At 40.2% G+C, this 15,891-nt stretch overlaps 1 protein-coding gene across 1 annotated transcript; it reads right to left on the bottom strand.

Annotated features, from left to right (window-relative positions):
* Nucleotides 1–1,422: 1,422 nt before the first annotated feature.
* Nucleotides 1,423–15,200, bottom strand: LOC131139288 (voltage-dependent calcium channel gamma-4 subunit-like). Its single transcript, XM_058088747.2, has 4 exons — nt 14,498–15,200; nt 6,472–6,555; nt 4,752–4,892; nt 1,423–3,977 (listed from the first exon to the last, which is right to left on the bottom strand). Exons 1-4 carry the CDS (start codon nt 14,718–14,720, stop codon nt 3,439–3,441), a joined length of 987 nt encoding a protein of 328 aa, XP_057944730.2. The 5' UTR covers nt 14,721–15,200; the 3' UTR covers nt 1,423–3,438.
* Nucleotides 15,201–15,891: the final 691 nt, after the last annotated feature.

Here is a 15,891-nt window from a genome sequence, read left to right as displayed (position 1 = left end):
GAAAAAGTTTTACATCTTTGAGTTCAACTCCTAAAAAAATGGGAGTACTTTTGTTGAGTTTAATTAGCTTAAGCATCACGATCTGATGTGTTTCATGTAAAAAAAAAAAAAAAAAACTGTAAAAGGGATGAAACTCCAATTCCTTCAGGCTAATGTGAGCTTCATCCCAGTGACAGATGTCACCCCAATGGATGCCCACAGTTACTGGATCAAGTGTATGGCACCAATAGCCACGGGAAGCTGGGAATAAAGGCCCCCGAGGAGAAATGTCAGACACTTTACACTTTCAGAAAGAACTTAAGAGCAGAGAGGGTGCCTGTGGAGAAGAAAACTCTCCAAGGGGGGGCACCACTTGAATTGAACATTTCAAGTCTTCTTTGGGTTGAAGAGATGAATGAAGTTCCCAACTTTTTGTCATCTAATGGTGGAATTTGGGTGTATAAACAAAAGCGTCTAGTATTTCTCAGATATCTGTTGCAGGTCTCTATCCTTTTATTCGCTGTGTGACGTCAACAACAGAGAAAGCTCAGTGGGCGTGACGAACAAATGCATCATAACAAGGGGCCATGCATACTTGGAAATATAACCGCAATTGTAGTCTCTGCAGTTGTCTGCATTGTATAAATTAAATATACATTATATATAATTGCAAGATTGTTGTTGTTTGACAAGCTTAAAATGTTGAAATTGAAAGCCTTTATGAGGAAGTTACTTCAATAATAAGGATTTGTTAATAAATTATTTGGGTATGAGCTATGGTGCCATCTTCTATTTGTCACGCCTTCCCACTAAGCTATAAAGCCTATGTGTTTTTTCTCTGTCCTTCTAAAGCTCATTCTCACAAACATGCTGGCTATGTGAGTGCATGGAGAAGTGACGCTGCCAATCTCTTGTCAATTACTGGAGAAGATATTTAACTGGACACAACGGAGATTAGGGCACAAGCTTTATTGTGGATGAAAATATCAGAGTAGATCCATGGCTGAGCGTAACGGCTTTGACGGATGGACAGAGGAGAGAGCTCCAGGGGGGGAAACAAGGTCATAAGACCAGTTTGGCACACATGCACACATGCATGCACACTCAAAATAAGTCCATTCTAATTCAAGGTGCAAAAGACTCTCAAGCAACCGCCATGATACTTGTCAACAAGGTCGAGCTAAAGCGATCCCAGACTGGGCAAACTATTCGATAGCATGAATGAGTCATTGCACACAGAAAACACCCGTTTTATTTCAGCACATGTGATGACACATGGGAGATGTGGGAGAGTGCGTATTCAGCAGCCCAGTAGTTCAGTTGAGCATTCAGTTGGTTCGTGCACTGTCACTTTAAGACCTCGTGCTTGGGGCAAACACGACCTCTGGAAAAATTGTGTATGTTACAATGAATCCCTTTTATTTGTATGACATGACATTAAATATAATTCAATGACATCAAAGTATTTGAATAAAAAGGCCATCATGCAATAAGTTTGTTCATATAGCGGCATATAAGTACAGCACACAATTGGGAAAAAAAAACGATCATGGCACAAAGGCAGTGATTTCATAATCAATAGTTGTGTTAATATTGTACACACCGTTATAACAGTCTGGTTTAAGCATCTACTTGGGGTAACGTAAGGCCTTTATTTGTACAAATGCATTGAAATAATAAGGACGAGGCCTGAGTCCCCACAGAAATTGAACCTACATGTGCTAACCACGTGAACCATCATGCTTCCCTAAGAAAGGTTTTTCACATCAAAACAAAAAAAAACCTCCCAAAATATGAAGATACTTAATTTGTCCTTTACAACATCCCTGACCAAACAACACAACGATTTAAGCTGAGCTGCATAAGCACATACGGGACACATTACACTCTGGAATGTTCTATTAACAGGTGACACACACATTATGTGTGTCCGAGTGGCAGTGTTTCAGAGCTGTTATGTCCATTCCACATGCTGTAATCATGTGATGCTGACTAGCAAGAACTCACATTAATTTAGTACGCAGAAAAGAGGATAGCTAAAAAAAATCACATGGAAATAATACAGTATGCATTTCAATAGCATTTTGGGGGTTAAATATACTGTAGGAGAGCACTTGAACAATTTCAGTATTACAGTATGTGAACAGGTATAGCACCAGCGGTGTTAAGGTAAACACACATCCTAGATCAGATCAAAGATTCTTGTAAACGTTTGCAACCGCTTTTGGACATACATTTGCCTCAGTTAGGTTTTACACACTGTTATATACAGTGGAACATCGGAACCACGCCACAGTTTTTGTATTGGTTTTTTGACAGCTGCACGGTGTAGAAGTGGTTAGCTCGCAGGTCACACAGCTAGGGTTAGTTTGCTCGGGCATCTCTGTGGAGTTTGCATGTTCTCCCCGTGCATGTGTGGGTTTTCTTTAGGTACTCCGGTTTCCTCCCATGATTAAAAAACATGCTAGGTTAATTGGCGACGACAAATTGTCCATAGGTATGAATGTGAGTGTGAATGGTTGTTTGTCTATATGGCGACCAGTCCAGGGTGTACCCCGCCTTTTGCCCAAAGACAGCTGGGATAGGCTCCAGCATGCCCATGACTCTCATGGGGGTAAGCGGTATAGAAAATGTATGGATGGGTTTTGACAAAATTTTTGGCAGTCTTGTCGAGTATAAACTGTGTAAGTCCAAATGTGTTCCTAAAGTCTTTTTTATAAAAACCATTAGCATCTTCTCAACTTCCACTCCAAAGTCACTATCACAAAGTTCCATCGCACATCTTTGACATCATCAGGGGTTGTTTGCTAACTAACACAGTTACACCACAAGCCTCTACTATATTTGAGTATGGCTGCAAAATAACCCACCATGGAGCCAAAGATAAAGAAGTTGAGAAACACTACTCAAGAAATAACTCATTGCACAGTATGACCGTGTTGTTCATGTGGCTACTTCCTTCCCTCCTCCCTCACTGTCATGGAGGTTAACCGTCATGATTTCAGTCTTGACGGCCAATGTTATTTGTGCGATATTCTTAGTTATGATTAGATTTAGCTTGGTGCAAAGCGTTTCCCCCGGTGCATAAACAATCAATGGTGTTGTATTTCTCTATGCACATACTGTATGTCTTTTTCCTTTGATTTTCGGCACATAGCAAGGCACACATAATCAGGGAAAGCAAGTCGTTTGTGGTTAGTATTTTGAGTACACATGTGGCAAAAATATCTTCTTCATCGTCAATGGTTTGAGAATGGGTAATCGTTGGGCAGTAATGTGCACTATTGCCATCTTCTGGATTTAAGTGGAAAAGCAACGACACACGGATACAGTGTAACATTTCATATCAGTCACTTGGTCCAGTCCGTACATTGTGAGTACTTCACTCTAAATAAATCAGTACAATGTATACCCAACTTTAAGACCCTCTATCAGGATGATCAAGTACAACCACAAGACTCAAACAGGTGTGGTCCTCCTGTTGCTGCCATCTTGCACATCTTTCTGGAAGCAGTTGTGGACTTGTAAGAAGTCCCTCTCAGGACTGTAGTGCCCTCCCCCCTTCAAAGGGTCCCTGCTCAGGGAGTACAGGGATATGTCTCCCATCTGCAAACCCATGCCCAGCCGCGCCTCCCCAACCCTTCCTCTCCCCAATTTCGCCCCTCCTGGGGAGGGCTCACGTGATGGATCCGATGACCTTGAGCTGGACCGCGAGCGCCTCCGTCTGTGGTGGTAACTCGGTATACGAGTGTAAGGCGAAGACGAGGCGGTGGATTTGATGAAGTTGCGCTTGGCTCGGCAGCGCGTCTCTTTGTTTTTCTCGATGTATATGTTGACCGCGAGGACTCCCACGGATTCTGCCACGATGAAGGAAAGGGCGCCGAAGTAGAAGGACCAACCATAGTTGTACTGGTTCTTCTTGTCCTCGTCTTTCTTGTCACTCGGATCACCGGCGTTACTGGAGATGTAAACGATGATGCCGATGATGTTGCTTAGGCCTGAAGAGAGGACGGAGGAGAGGTTACCATACTTGGGATCGGCGTGTGATTGGAACTGGATGAGACAGGACTCTTTCTGTGACTGTTGGGAACTCCTATTTTTTCTTCACAAGATTATAATGTGAAAAGATTTATCGTGGGCTAGGACTGGGAAGATAATAAATCAATTAATTCATCACATAATTAATGAAAATGAACTTGACCATTTTGCCGGCCTCAATGTATTTCCATGTGCATGTGTGTCTGTTTTCCTCGCCATCAAAGAGAAGCGGGTTCATTCTGTGCATTGTTTTCAAGATCTTGGCATATTTGTTCCATAGAGCAACGCTTTTGTCAGTGTCTCGGTGCGTTGAGGCGGGACTGGAAACATATAGCAAAAAAGAGTGTAGCCTTGTGAAGAGCAATGAAAGGTACTGTAATAGAAGTTATATTACTAGAATGCAAAATATTGCCATATATGTTTTCATTGTTCTTTTCTTAAAAGTAATGTTAAAGTCTCGTCTTGTTCTCATAGACCCAATCTCGTGCATCGTCTTGTCTCTGTCAGCTTTCTGCCCACTGTCCTACAAAGTTAGAATGGAGACGTATGAACTCTGCCTAGCAACAAGTGTCCATGCACATGAATGACTTGCTATGTTTGCAGGATAGTAAAAAGCTTTTATCATGAATCCTGATTGCTTTTCTTGTTTTCACGGTTCATAACATATCTAAATTGAAGTGTGACAATTGCAGTAGTGTGGTTTTCCTCATATGTACTGTAGAGTATAGTATTACCTGCAGCCACAAAGAGAATGCCAGCACTGAGCAGGATGTTGTTCTTCCGACTGTATATGCGTCCAACGCCAACACACAGGCCGCCCAGCATCAACAGGATGGTGCTGAGAATGGGGAAGAGACTGGATGCACGCACAATACCTGCCCACATGACATGTTGAGAGAGAGGTTCTTTGCTGGTCAACAAAGGGATGCTTAATTGAAAGCTGAGTGTGCATGACTCATAGTCGATGCCATTTCAAGTTATTAGGGACACAAAAGTGGCAGTATTAGTCATTTGTTTTCACTTTATCATATACATTCAAATCTCATGTTTCCAATGTTCCAGTTTTAGGGACATTAGGTTGCGGAAAAAGTTATAATATGGGAATTAAGTACGAGAAGAACATTTAAAAACATTGGCAAATGTACTATTTGCAAAGATTATTTAAGAAGAAATATATTTGGAAAATTATAAAATACTAATACTAAGCTTTTTCACCTACACTTAAATATTGCTGTTGTGACTTTTAAGAAATGTATCAATACATAAATGAGTGCCGTTTTGTGGTTGACTATGGCCTATTATTCTGTGTGGAAGTGGTACATTTTTGCCTGGTTATTTTGTCCTTCACTCAGTTTCAAACCCATTCTTACATTTAGGGTAAACAATTTGGAGGCTTACTAGTTATCTTGGTGCACAGTAATGCTATGTTTTATTGTATTATTATTATATATTATATATATTCATTCATTTTCTACCGCTTTTCCTCACGAGGGTCGCGGGGGGTGCTGGAGCCTATCCCGGCATATGCCCCCCGTATTATATATATTTTTTAATATGATTAATTAATAAATTATCACAGATTCGTGGTTGACTATGGCCAATTACTCGGAATTACTGAAAGACAAGTTATATGTAGTATTATGGTCACTAGACATCAGTAATGGTACTCCTCTCATTCAGTGTGGAAGTGGTAAGTTCTTGGTTTCTTTGTACATCTTTTGCACTTTGTTTGAAACATCTTGTTAAGTTTAGAATAAGTAAATTGGAGTAGTTAAGCTCGTTAGCTTGCTATGCAAGTGGCGCCCGTCTGTTATGTCCCTGCAGTGATCCCGTCGCCTGTGCAATGTGATGTAAACAAAGAATAATATGAGTGTAAAAGTGACTATCGGGGTGTTTCATATTTATGGGGCTCTAATAATGTTAAAACGCATATTTAGAAAGTATTAAAGAGGTTTTCTATGCTCTAACTGCAAAAATATTCAGTGTATTAACATCGAATTGTACCTCACAGATATTGACTTATCGCGGATGGGTCTGGAACCAACGAACTGCGATAAACGAGGGATGACTATACTTATTATCTTAACATAACGACAGCAGTAATCGGTGCTTCAGGGCACCTTGTAAATCAGATGTGTTGTAGCTATGTAGTTGTAGTTTCTACTCTATTTTATTTCTGTCGAGGTGCTCATTTTGGACCCAATTCACCATTTATCCAACTGTCTTATCCATGGGTGACGCTGTCATTTAAAGAAATCCAATTCGTCACAAGCAAACACTTCATCATGTCAACTGAGCCAATTAGTGTTGAGACATCAGGCTTTGAAGGGGGCGGGATTTAGACGTCACGACTCATTAAGCACTCTTGTGATAACGCCATCAGCATCACTTGACAAACAAGAGAAGGGATTAAAAGCTGAAGTGTGTGAAGATGATGATGTCAAACACACTTACGTAAGATGTACTCAGAGCTGTCCGTGTCATAGTCGTTATCCTCCGGGAAGTGATTGATTCGAAAACAGCTTCCTCTGTTAATACCTGCAGGAGTCAAAGACAACAGTGCAACAAAACAATGAGTCTTTATCATATGAAAAAAATATGCAAATGAGGCACAACATAAAGAAATTGTCTTCTTTCCTGTTTATCTCTCACATGTCAGACAACGCTTTGAGGCATCTGATCCAGAAAGTTCCAAAGGAAATATATCTTCTTTTAAGAGAATAAAACATCTGAGTATTATGAATATTGAGCGGCAGAGTTTGAATTAAAAGTCCGATTTTTTCCAGTCTCGTCTCATTGTTCTGTCTTTATTACCGCAATGGATTCTTATGTAATGCACAAAACGTAGCATTACATATTACATACATAACCTACTATTAATTCAACCTGAATAGAAGTTGGTTGCTTTTTATTTTTAATATTGTATTATTTTTATCTTGAAAAACAAAAGCAGAAGTAGCTGGTAGACCTACTGTTGAAATGTTAGTTAAACTTACTATACATTTATTGAATTACACTGTTGGTTGCACTTTATTCAAATAAAATATGAATGCTTTTACCATTAATTGTTGTTTACATTTATTTTATTTCATTTATAGCTGATTCTGTTACAAAAAAAACAACAGGAATCTAAAAAACTTCACATGCACTGTCCAGTATCCAGGTATTTATCCAGGTATTGTCCAATATTGTCATTGAATCGTATAGGCAACTGCAAATCATGATACAAATCAAATCGTTATTAAAATTGTTCCACCACTGGCTCCAAATTGTGCATAGGTATGAATGTGAGTGTGAATGGTTGTTTGTCTATATGTGCCCTTTGATTGGCGTATTCTGCCTCTCAGGGATTAGCAGTATAGAAAATGAATGAATGTAGTACTAGCATGTGTGCAGCATTTTAATACATCATTTTCTATTAATAATAATAATAACAATGTACATGTACGTTCATTGTCCTGGCTTCCAAATTGTCCATAGGTATGAGTGTGAGTGTGAATGGTTGTTTGTCTATATGTGCCCTTTGATTGGCGTACTCTGCCTCTCGGGGATAAGCAGTATAGAAAATGAATGAATGTAGTACTAGCATGTGTGCAGCATTTTAATACATTATGTTCTATTAATAATAATAATAACAATGTACATGTACATTCATTTTCCTGGCTTCTTTAGACTTCAGCTTTAATGTTGCGTTGTGTTTACCATCGTGCTTTGATGGTAAAATATACTCATTAACAACAACAAAAGCTTATTCTGTAGACGCTGTATTTTTGGGTATTTTTCAACAATTGTAGCACTATTATTGCTGATGTTGTTTTGTGTTACTTTCTGGCAATGGTTGAAACATATTTGAAGGTGTTTTGCATTGCCTGACGGATATTTGATCTTATAATCTTGAAAATTTAGCATAAGGTGCAGTGGATCCATGGAAATATTAACCCGTTAAACTTCAATCTCCATAATCTTCTGCAATATACGCACACATCCATTAATATATATTTTATTCAGAAAAAGCTAATCTTTCAAGCTGAGTTATTCTGAGTTATTCTGAAGCGGTCTTAAACAGACCTGTGAGCAGCACGTTGCTTGAGATAAAAGCATATAAGTATCTCTTGGTGATGTTTTGACGTTAAGTCTCTGATGCTTGGGATGTTTTTATGAGAGGCTGACTCTGGAATGTACAGCCAAGGTTTCCGCTCATCAGGGTCTAATGTGCACTATATCTAAGGTTTTACCCAAAAGTAGCTACTTCACTTGAATTTGGAACATCCACCTATTAGTATGGTAAGTCACAGTCAAGCCTGGTCTGTTGTGCATGCTAATAATAACAATCAACGTGTGACTGATGTTTAGACTTTCAGCTTTCTTAAGAGGTGTCACACAAATATGGCATTGTTGGGAGTAGAAATACAAATGGAATCTTCATTCATTCATTCATTTTCTACCGCTTTTTCCTCACGAGGGTCGCGGGGGGTGCTGGAGCCTATCCCAGCTGTCTCCGGGCGAGAGGCGTGGTACACCCTGGACTGGTCGCCAGCCAATCACAGGGCACATATAGACAAACAACCATTCACACTCACATTCATACCTATGGACAATTTGGAGTCACCAATTAACCTAGCATGTTTTTGGAATGTGGGAGGAAACCGGAGTACCCGGAGAAAACCCACGCATACACAGGGAGAACATGCAAACTCCACACAGAGATGGCAGTGGGTGGAATTGAACCCTGGTCTCCTAGGTGTGAGGTCTGCACGCTAACCACTCGACCGCCGTGCCACCCTACAAATGGAATCTAAATCAGATAATACCAAAAAAATGCATTGTTTTCCTCTTAAAAACATAATTCTATTCTGTTTCTGTTTTTTATGTATTAAAAAAACCCCTTTGGACTGATGTCATGGTGTTAAATATTCAATATACTTGATTTATGAGCGCATGTTATATTTAAAAGATCAATGTTTCAGTGTAATTAGATTTTCTCCCAACCGAAATGCTCCAGGAAGTAGCAAGCGATGTCAGGTGATGGTAGCATTAAAAGCTTGAAAGAAAGAAGGAAATCAAGATGAACGAGAGAAAGCCAAAGAGTTAATAATGGTGGGATGGTGAGGTTGAGGAGAGAGGAAAAAAAAGAGGGAGCGCGGAATGGGGAGGGCTCTCCCTAGAGCTGAATGAAGAACCCATCCTGTATTACTCAGCATAGCCTTACCATGGCAACCACCTCCACTCAGCAACCCAGAATCACATTTCTCGTGCTTGTCTCTCAGAGGATGCATTTGACATATTACTAATGTATTCACAAAACACACACACAGTGGACAGTACACTTGGCTTACATTCATTTCCTGTAGACTCACTGTGACCACTTCCACTACTTGCTTTGCAGCAAAACATACATATGTGTCTCCAATCAGATGACATGAACAACGTATACGTGTGGTCCCTAATCACATCCGGTAGACAAGCTCACATGGATCCAATATTTATCCTGAGGGAGATCGGCTGATACCCATCACATGCATTAACTGTATATTTTCAAATGTATTTTTCTGTTAGACAATTCCATGGGCAGACCAGGGTTCAATTCCACCCTCGGCCGTGGGTTTTCTCCGGGTACTCCGGTTTCCTCCCACATTCCAAAAACATGCTAGGTTAATTGTCCATAGGTATAAATGTGAGTGTGAATGGTTGTTTGTCTATATGTGCCCTGTGATTGGTTGGCCACCAGTCCAGGGTGTACCCCGCCTCTCGCCCGGAGGCAGCTGGGATAGGCTCCAGCACCCCCGTGACCATCGTGAGGAAAAAGCGTTAGAAAATGAATGAATGAATGAATGAATGAATTCCATGGGCCCCCAATGGAGATTAAGAAACATTTACATTTTAGATCCCACTCTGTGAAACAAGGCGAAAGCCATACTGGTGGCATGACGCCTCGAGGATGCCGAATATCAGCCAGAAATACCGATAATACCTGAAAAAGTAGCTGGATTTGTCGTTAGTTGCGTTTGGGAAAACATGTCGCCGAGAGCGTTTGTAGTGTCACCAGATTTAGCGACAGAGACACTGGAACTTGTCGCGCCTGTCACGTTTATGGGTGCTTCTAATCTGCCCCTCCTTTCTCGACCTGTATTGCATGGGGTGGGGATGCTTACACACACAGGAGTATGTAATCATATCAATATTATCGCCCATCCAGAGAGACATCGGCCTTATTACGGCACTGTGTTTATATGTATGAGTGCACATGCGTGTTATTGAGTAAGTCGCTTGAGTGTTAAAGGGATCCTGAGCCGAGTTCTGGTCGGATTTCGGTGCTGAGTAAAGTAGTTCCAGGTAGTTGCTGGGCACAGTTAAGTAAGGAGTTTTTTGATTGTTTGTTTCTTTAGGCTTTTTTCCTGATTGTGGCGTCGTCACAGCGGATCTTTTTGATCTGCATACTGATTTGTGGCTTGAGCCCTTTATATTCCGGATGGCCTTCCGATGATGTTTGCTTGTGGAGGTTAAGATTAAGATTAAGATTAAGATTAAGATTAAGATTAAGATTAAGATTAAGATTAAGATTAAGATTAAGATTAAGATTAAGATTAAGATTAAGATTAAGATATGCCTTTATTCGTCCCTCAGTGGGGAAATTTGTATTGCACAGCAGCAAGAGTACAGAGTCAGTTAAGCAGTACTAAATACACAATATAGAAAAATAAACAATATAACAACCCGAGTATTAACAAAATCAACAGTTTTTCCCAGAGTTATATACAATACAGTATGTAGATAATATGAAATGAGATGAGATATATGACCAGGTTCGAATCCAAAGCATCTGCTCCAAAATCCAGAACGCTAACCACTACACCACGCAAACAAAAGCATCATACATTTGCATCACAAAAATCCGACCTCACAAATCGCTCTCTCTTATTTTCTCCGCCATTGTATCATTTTGCACTAAAGTTGGTGTCCACTAAGAAACAACATGCTAGGGATGGATTTCATATTTTAGGCAACCAAGGAGTCTTTACATATACGATCACTGTCACACTGGTATTGGTGCGGAATAAGATCATCTGGCAGAAGGACAGTCTGTATTTCTGTATTACCAGCTAACCATCTTAATCATGGCCTTTGGGACTGGAAGGGCATCTGTCATGTGATCATTCTACAGGGGATCCAAATGAGAATCCCAAACGAGTCCCCGTTGATCGCCTGAATAATGGTTTGACTACTTTTTTGAGGAAAAATATCCTGAAGTCGATGTGATTTACCTCCAAGAAGCCTTTGTTTACGGTATTACCCTCATTACATCACTGCTGGTGCCTTGAATTATTCGACTATTCTATTATGACGCTTCAGACTCAGACACTGTAGAACTTGAACACTTTGATAAAGACGTGTTTGCCACTTGGGTACAAGCCTTATTACTTCTACAATGTTAGTGTGTCCTCGGACTGAGGCTGTATTTATGCTCTTCATTCATTCCAGCTAATACAACTAACCGGGAGAGTATCCATCTTGTCTTTGTGTCAATTTGTAGACCAAAAAGATAGATTTGGATCATGAAATGGACAAGTTACAGCTACGGTCAATCCCTTTGGAAAACAACAAATAAACCACAAATGTTCATGCCAGCTTTGTCTTTGTCAGTGTGTGTTTGCGTGGATATGAGCAAGCGTCTCCACAGATGGGAGCTGGTAAAGATGGAAGAAATATATTTGAAAAAGGAAACAAGACAGATGTATAAAAGTAGGGTGCATGCCACCGTACCGCCGTGCACATTACTCTCAATGCTTTCAAGCACAAGAGACGTAATGCGTCGCTTTGAATTTGGAGATAGTTTTGCATTTTTTATGAAATTCCAGTGAGGGTGCTTGTCAGATACAACTGAGCTGACATGCGATAGAATGTTACTTCTCCCAAGTGCAAATTTCTATCCTTGAAATCACACACCAGCATGCAGTGTGGATATGGTTACTCATTGAAGTTGAATTAAAAGCAATTTTATGTGATTACCACAATACTGAAATGGCACATTTTTTTGTATGTTGAAAATAGACACAATCATAACATGTAATTATATTATATTATCCTGCAAAAGTAGCAATGATAACCTATTTGAACTCACTAACTCTTCTTCTTCTTTGTTTTTGGGCTTTTCCCTTCAGGGGTCGCCACAGCAAATCAATCTCCTCCATCCAACCCTGTCTTCTGCATCTGTCTCTCTCACACTAACTACCCTCATGTCCTCCTTCACTACATCCATAAACCTCCTCTTTGGTCTTCCTCTACGCCTCCTACCTGGCAGCTCTAAACGCAGCATCCTTCTACCAATATATTAATTATCTCTCTATCTCTCTATGTCCCAACCATCTCAGTCTAGCCTCTCTGACTTTATCTCCAAGGCCTCTAACATGTAATGTCCATATGATGTACTCCTTCCTGATCCTATCCATCCTGGTCACTCCCAATGAGAACCTCAGCATCCTCATCTCTGCTACCTCCAGTTCTGCTTCCTGTCTCTAGACCAACCAACATGGCTGGTCTCACCACAGTTTTGTATTCCTTTCCTTTCATTTTAGCTGAAACTCTTCTATCACACATCACGCCTGATACTTTTCTCCACCCGTTCCATCCTGCCTGCACACGCTTCTTCACCTCCTTCACACAATCTCCATTGTTCTGAACTGTTGACCCCAAGTACTTACTCTAAACTCTCTAACTCTAACGCTTCATAATAGTTATTTACTGTGTAAAATACACTGACTGCGAAATAGAATAATATGAAGTCAAATGCCTCATTTTATGTGAAAGCACACTGAGCATGAAGCCGTATGTTGATAACCACTGTTGCAGTACCGTGTAATTCTGCATATGGACACACAAAGCCTGGGTTGGTTGAGCCACTTCCGCAGTATACCCCCATGTGTTTGTTAAATATTTGTTTGTTTTGTTACTCTACATCAGGGGTCGGGAACCTTTTTGGCGAAGAGAGCCATGAAGGCCAGATATTTTAAAATGTGTATCTGTGAGAGCCATATACATTTTTTTAAACATTGAATGCAATAAAATGTGTGCATTTTTATGTAAGACCAACAGTTTTAGATAATGGGCTCTAATTACGTAGACCAGGCACACTACCCCACGCCAATACTTGTTGCCATTAATACAACTTCTGCTGCTGCGTAGTTTTGCACCGTACTCCGTAGACGTATTTCATTCTTTTGGCCATCTTCGTCAGAAGGCTTCGTTCTGCAGTTTTAGCTATTTGACTAAAGGAGGAAAGTTTACATTTACATGTTTTTTTGACATCTCAATGACCGAGGTAGACTACAGCATTACCCAGTAATAATCAAGTTTTGGTGTTTGACCTGGAAAATATCATCAGGAAAGATAGATATGGTTGGCCGTATTCCAGCAGAATATAGATGGATGAATTAAAATGCATAAGAAAGTTGTTGATTTTGAATATTATTTTTAACAGTCATTCCTGTGATGGTTTACTTTAAAATGTTAGCAAAAATACATTTTTATTGTGGTAAGAAATGCTTGAGAGCCAGATACAGTCATCAAAAGAGCCCTACCTGGCTCCCGAGCCATAGGTTCCCTACCTCTGCTCTACATTAATGTGGACCTTGTTGGGTGTTCGGTATCTCTTAAATATAAATATTAAATATTAAATATGCAAAGACAAAGTTGCAGTATAATAGCTATTTCACTTTGGGTTTTACATCTTATGTCTTTCCTCAGTTTTGATGAAATTGTTACATTTTTTGTCATTTCAAAGACAAACTTTCAGATAAGTTTGCATAGTTTTTAAACCGGACGATGGAACAACCATAAAACAACAAAATACATTTTATAGTGAACGATTATAGTTGCGGTCATCTTTATGGTTGTCAGCGATGTACAACTGGGAGCTGTTGCTAAAAAGTTGGTTCATTTTTGAAGCTACACTGGAGGAGAAATATTAGTAACCGACTATTTAGATGATTTACTAAAATTATGTTGGTATTTTTTTAGTATATACAAAAGGAGAGTATTTTTACTTTTACCATTGCTACAATTAAACTCATCAATCTGAATCTCAAATGTAATATTATTAATTATCAGCACTCACATTTCACACTTTTACTTTTTTTTGGTTTATTTTAATTTCCAAAAATGTGTCCAGGTGGTTTTGTCTTCCCTGGTTGTTCGATGATTTATTTTGACAATATTGGTGCTGATTATATGAGCCAATATAGATTTTTATTGAGTTGTATGACTCCCTTTAAGTGTAGTGTAGACAGAGGGAGTTACTAAGCAACCACATCATGTATTTGATGAGACATTTCTTGCATCCCACTGCACTAAACACCTCAAACTCAAAAGCTCAGCTTGTATCTAATAGTTTGATTTCATGTCATTTCAATCCAGGCTGCTTGGTGCACAACAAAGCATGCATTTAGTCCAATCTTCACATCTCACCCAAAAAGTTGATTTTTACCTTCTATGCAGCAGATCCTCCACAGCCCAGAGTGAGTGAGGTCGCCTTTGACTTTCTTGGTTTGCATGTGGCTCTCATCCGTGCTGATGTTGGTGGCGTTGCAGATGTACGCCCTGGAGTAGAGCCAATAGTCGGTTCCAATGGCGATGCTCATGAGGCTGAAGGCGGCGAAGGCACCCACGATAGCCAGGAGAGTCTGAAGCCCACGGTCACACCACGCCATCGCCGCACATCATGCGTGGATACAAAAACAAAACCCCTCAAAAAACGCTCCGTTGGATAGTCATCGTTATGACTTTTCTAACTTTGTGCTCCATCATCTAGCAAAACTTTCATCAGAAGTTCACTACTGCAGTATTGACGTGAAGCATCATTCTTTTCCATCTGGAGTTGCGTGGACATTTCTTCTAGCTGCTACAGGTGGAAGAACCCCGCCTCCCCCTCCCCCAAAAAAGAGCCCCGATGAAGACCATATCTGTATCTTGTATGACAGCGCCACAAGAAGGAGCATCCAAACCACACCCCCATCACTGAGGCTCAGCCAATCAGAAACAAGATGAGCAGGAAGCGTCTCAACATTCTCCACCTATTTAGTTTCTCATTACGAATAAAGAAAAAGAACATGGGTGCTAAAAATGAGGGAGAAAAGACAGATGATGGGGAGATTACAGAGATTTCAGACAGAATCTGTATCTCCACCACAAAAATGATCATATTTCATATTTCATATTTCTTCATATCACCCATTCTGACCACTTTGAAGTCAGAGCAGCATGCTTCCAAGTGCAAATCTCCCAGCCTACAAAAAAAAGAACCTTTGCTGCAACCAGGACTCACATATGATATGTTTTAATGAATGCAGCAGCCTTGGCTGACTCAGGTCCCCTGCTTGGTTTTGTTTTCACACATGAAAGGAAGAACGGAAAGATGACCTGCAGTGTTTCGGACTAAGCTGAGACTGTCTCACCAGGAGACCCCTGAAGGCTGTCAACTGACTCCGTAGAGCTCGTCTGCTTCTGGGAGGTTATGGTGGATTTACTGGAAGATCAAGAGTGAATGAAGAAAGTCATGATGATGGGGGCTTCACGGTTAGCGGTTAGGCCACACAGCTTGGAGACTTGAGTTCGATTCTACCCTCGGCCGTCTCTGTGCGGAGTTTGCATGCATGGGTTTTCTCCGGGTACTGTAAGAAAGGAAATGGAAATGGGATTTAAATACAGAAAAGCTAAATGAAAGTCATCATTACACATAAACGGAAAAAAAACAAGATTACAATGGGCTAAGGAACTGTGGATGACTGGATGAATATATTCAGTGATGAACTGGACAAGGCGATGATGCTGGAACTTTTGTTTTTGTGCCGTTCCAATGAGATTCATGAAGACCTGAAGAAA

The sequence above is a fragment of the Doryrhamphus excisus genome, linkage group LG9 (genome assembly GCF_037039965.1).
Source record: "Doryrhamphus excisus strain RoL-2023G ecotype Guam linkage group LG9, RoL_Dexc_Guam_v1.1, whole genome shotgun sequence".
In the NCBI taxonomy this organism is placed as follows: Eukaryota; Metazoa; Chordata; class Actinopteri; order Syngnathiformes; family Syngnathidae; genus Doryrhamphus; species Doryrhamphus excisus.
This window is presented reverse-complemented; position numbering and strand designations above follow the sequence as displayed.